At 48.3% G+C, this 2,727-nt stretch overlaps 1 protein-coding gene across 1 annotated transcript; it reads right to left on the minus strand.

Annotated features, from left to right (window-relative positions):
- Positions 1-943: 943 nt before the first annotated feature.
- On the minus strand, positions 944-2,495 carry LOC149342126 (cuticle protein 10.9-like). Its single transcript, XM_089542111.1, has 3 exons — positions 2,335-2,495; positions 2,144-2,203; positions 944-1,557 (listed from the first exon to the last, which is right to left on the minus strand). The coding sequence occupies exons 1-3, from the start codon at positions 2,431-2,433 to the stop codon at positions 1,267-1,269; spliced, it is 450 nt and encodes a 149-aa protein (XP_089398237.1). The 5' UTR covers positions 2,434-2,495; the 3' UTR covers positions 944-1,266.
- Positions 2,496-2,727: the final 232 nt, after the last annotated feature.

The raw sequence follows: 2,727 nt of genomic DNA on the forward strand, positions 1-2,727 counted from the left end.
TTAATTTTAGCTAGTTCTTTAAACGAAACCCGAAGGTATTTTTTTTACCTCACGGTACTGTACGCTCTCAGTAATTACTGCAACTTTTTGGTTCACGGTTAAATCAACCTAGCCTGGTGCTAAGTGCCCATGGCGTGCTACTGGGCATGCAGCCACACATCTGATCCTAACCGCACCGCCGCACTTTTCATGGGCAGCGAGTACAAAAACTCTTCCATGTTCAGCTTTCATTGCATGTTTACCAAAATTGGAGGCGGTCTAATTTGATCTGAAGACCTCCGCTACTGCGTGCCCAAAGTGTTTTCTTTGTACGCAAAACTGGGCTGTTTCTAATGAATTTCACCTTTAAATGCCAAGATCAACTATTTAGGATTCAGCATCAAGTTTCAAGGAACATTTTTCAGACCCTTTTAATAAGCTCTGGACTGCCAACACCCTGCATTTTTAAAGCGCAGATTAAAACACAATAAGAACCTTGAGGAGCAATTTTTTTTATTTTTTGAGTGGCGTACGACTTTTTTATAGATATCGCTCTTCGATGCCATGGACAGTTGGCCACTTCTTAAGCATGTGTGCTCGACTGGCTTCGGAACTTTGCAAGGGTATACTAGCTCTGAATACAAAGTGGTTTCGAATTTGACCAATTGCCAGTTTTTTTTCTCAAGGGTTAGCCGTTCATCAGGACGCGTAGGCTGCAGACCTTCAATGAACAAAAAAAAAGCACAAGAACATCATGGATTTGCGCAGAACATCTACTTGTATTCAAAAGATATATTTTCATATACTGTCACTTCTTTCCTGGTTTGCACCGGCCCACTACCTTCAGGGCCACATCAGAAGCCATCCGACGAGAAGAAAGGCGTCGGAATGCTTGGTTCTCTACCCTACCATTGACGGGATCAATGCGCAAGGGTACAGCTAAAGAGTCACAGAGAGGCAACCATTGTAACAAAACTGTAGGTTTATTGTTCTCGTTTTCTTTTGAAAGAGAAAGAGAAAAGGTCAGATCGAGAAAGGAATCCAGGAAGAGCAGGACTGATTCGAGTGGAACACAGAACGTTCACGACAGGAAGTCACGTATGGCCGGCGTTGTTTAGTCCAACAAACACTATCCAAACGTGGCAGGTGGAAGCGAAGGCAAGGAGCAGTCAGTAGGAAGCAGGAGCACGTGGAACGGAGACCAAGGATAGGTCGGTGCGGCAGTCGGGAGAATAATATTCTTCTTTTAATTTACATAGCGGTAGTTGATTTTCTCGAGCGATTAATTTAGCTCTTGGACTTGCCGAAGGTGTAGGCGGTGGCTGGGACCTCAATTGGGTTGGCGTTGATCTGCACATCAGCTGGGTTCTCAGACTTGGTGCCTGGCTCGTTGGTGTCGATGGACACACGGAAACCGTCGGCGTCGGCAACGTAGTTGACAGTACGGTAGACACCGTCTGGGGTCTGGTAGCTGTAGCTGCCGGTCTTGCCGTTCCTCTCGTCGCCGGACTCCTGCTGGCTAAGACGGCCGCCGTCCTCGCCGGTGGACTCGTAGCTGAAGGTGTATGGGTGGGGTGGCTGTGGGTGAAGAGTACGAAGGTCCGAATCAGAGATGCATCCTTTAATTCCACTTGGCCACGGGTCACGCTCAATTTTTGTCAGAGTTCTAAACCAGTGAAACATTTATAGAATACAGCAGAAATTCCAATAGTTCTCCTTTGAGATAACATTATTTTGTGATCCGCCTACACCATTAAATATCATTCGACTGCCTGATTGGCTACATCGATATTATTACGCCGGAGGTCCAAATCGACGTTTGTGGCAGGTTAAATCCTATCGAGTCATGTCGTTCTTTCATGACAATGGAAACCGAAAAGAATCGTTATACCTTCATTTGTTTACTTCGTCTCGTTGCTACGTAATAAGAAGTGGGATATGACCCTAGAGATAGCACATAATATTATTAATTTCTCTGAGCTTACAAATAAAACTAGCATTTGACTGCGTTAAATGCTGCGGAGTAAATAGCTTTTAGTCCCGCTACAGTGTAAGAAGACGTCTGCAGTTTCTCTTCTAACAGCAGCTTTCCGCTATCACGACTAATAGGCTGGGTATCAGGACTGGGCAGCGCAAACGTGGATACAGCACAAGTGAAACGTACGAATTGCTCCTGGAGCTGGACCTGGGCGGCGGCGAAGGCCACCAGGCAGAGGAGGACAACCTGCGAAACAAGAAGACGGTGCGCTTGCTTTAGTACTCCGCCATCAACCGAGAATGATGAGGACGTTGTCTAGCCCCGACTGCACTTTCTCGGTTCCTTTCCCTCTTTCACTGCGCTCGCTAGGCTCCTACCTTGCACAGCATCGTGGAATGGGATCCCTGGGTCCGTTCGGTCGGATGTAAGAGGAAGATCTGGCCTTTTGGAAGCTGCGACCGCGTTTTTATAGCCATGTGAAGAAGCGCCACGTTAAGGCCATCTTTCAGACTAGCCGCCAAGATGGACCGGACATCACGTACGTGGGGCGAGGAGGTTGCAGCGTCAAGCAGCACTTCGGCGGTGAATCCCGTTGGACGGTGGTGCGCATCGCAGGACGCGTGAGCCAGCGGTGACCGCTCAAAGCGAAGACGGAACCCCCTCCCTCCCTTCCCACGCCACGCTCCAGCTTCGCGGCATGCATGCTCATTCGAAGAGAGGGGAAGAGTCGAGACAACGCGTCCTTGAGGACAGCGCTAGCGTCCAGCAAT

This window comes from Amblyomma mixtum, chromosome 5 (genome assembly GCF_055824585.1).
Source record: "Amblyomma mixtum isolate Tamu chromosome 5, ASM5582458v1, whole genome shotgun sequence".
Classification (NCBI taxonomy): domain Eukaryota; kingdom Metazoa; phylum Arthropoda; class Arachnida; order Ixodida; family Ixodidae; genus Amblyomma; species Amblyomma mixtum.

Excerpts from the sequence above, each read along its gene's own strand:
- LOC149342126 (XM_089542111.1), bottom strand. The coding sequence starts at position 2,433 with ATGGCTATAAAAACGCGGTCGCAGCTTCCAAAAGGCCAGATCTTCCTC. Across the intron at positions 2,204-2,334 it reads ATTCCACGATGCTGTGCAAG|GTTGTCCTCCTCTGCCTGGT; the intron begins GTAGGAGCCTAG and ends CTTGTTTCGCAG. Across the intron at positions 1,558-2,143 it reads TCCAGCTCCAGGAGCAATTC|CCACCCCACCCATACACCTT; the intron begins GTACGTTTCACT and ends CTTCACCCACAG.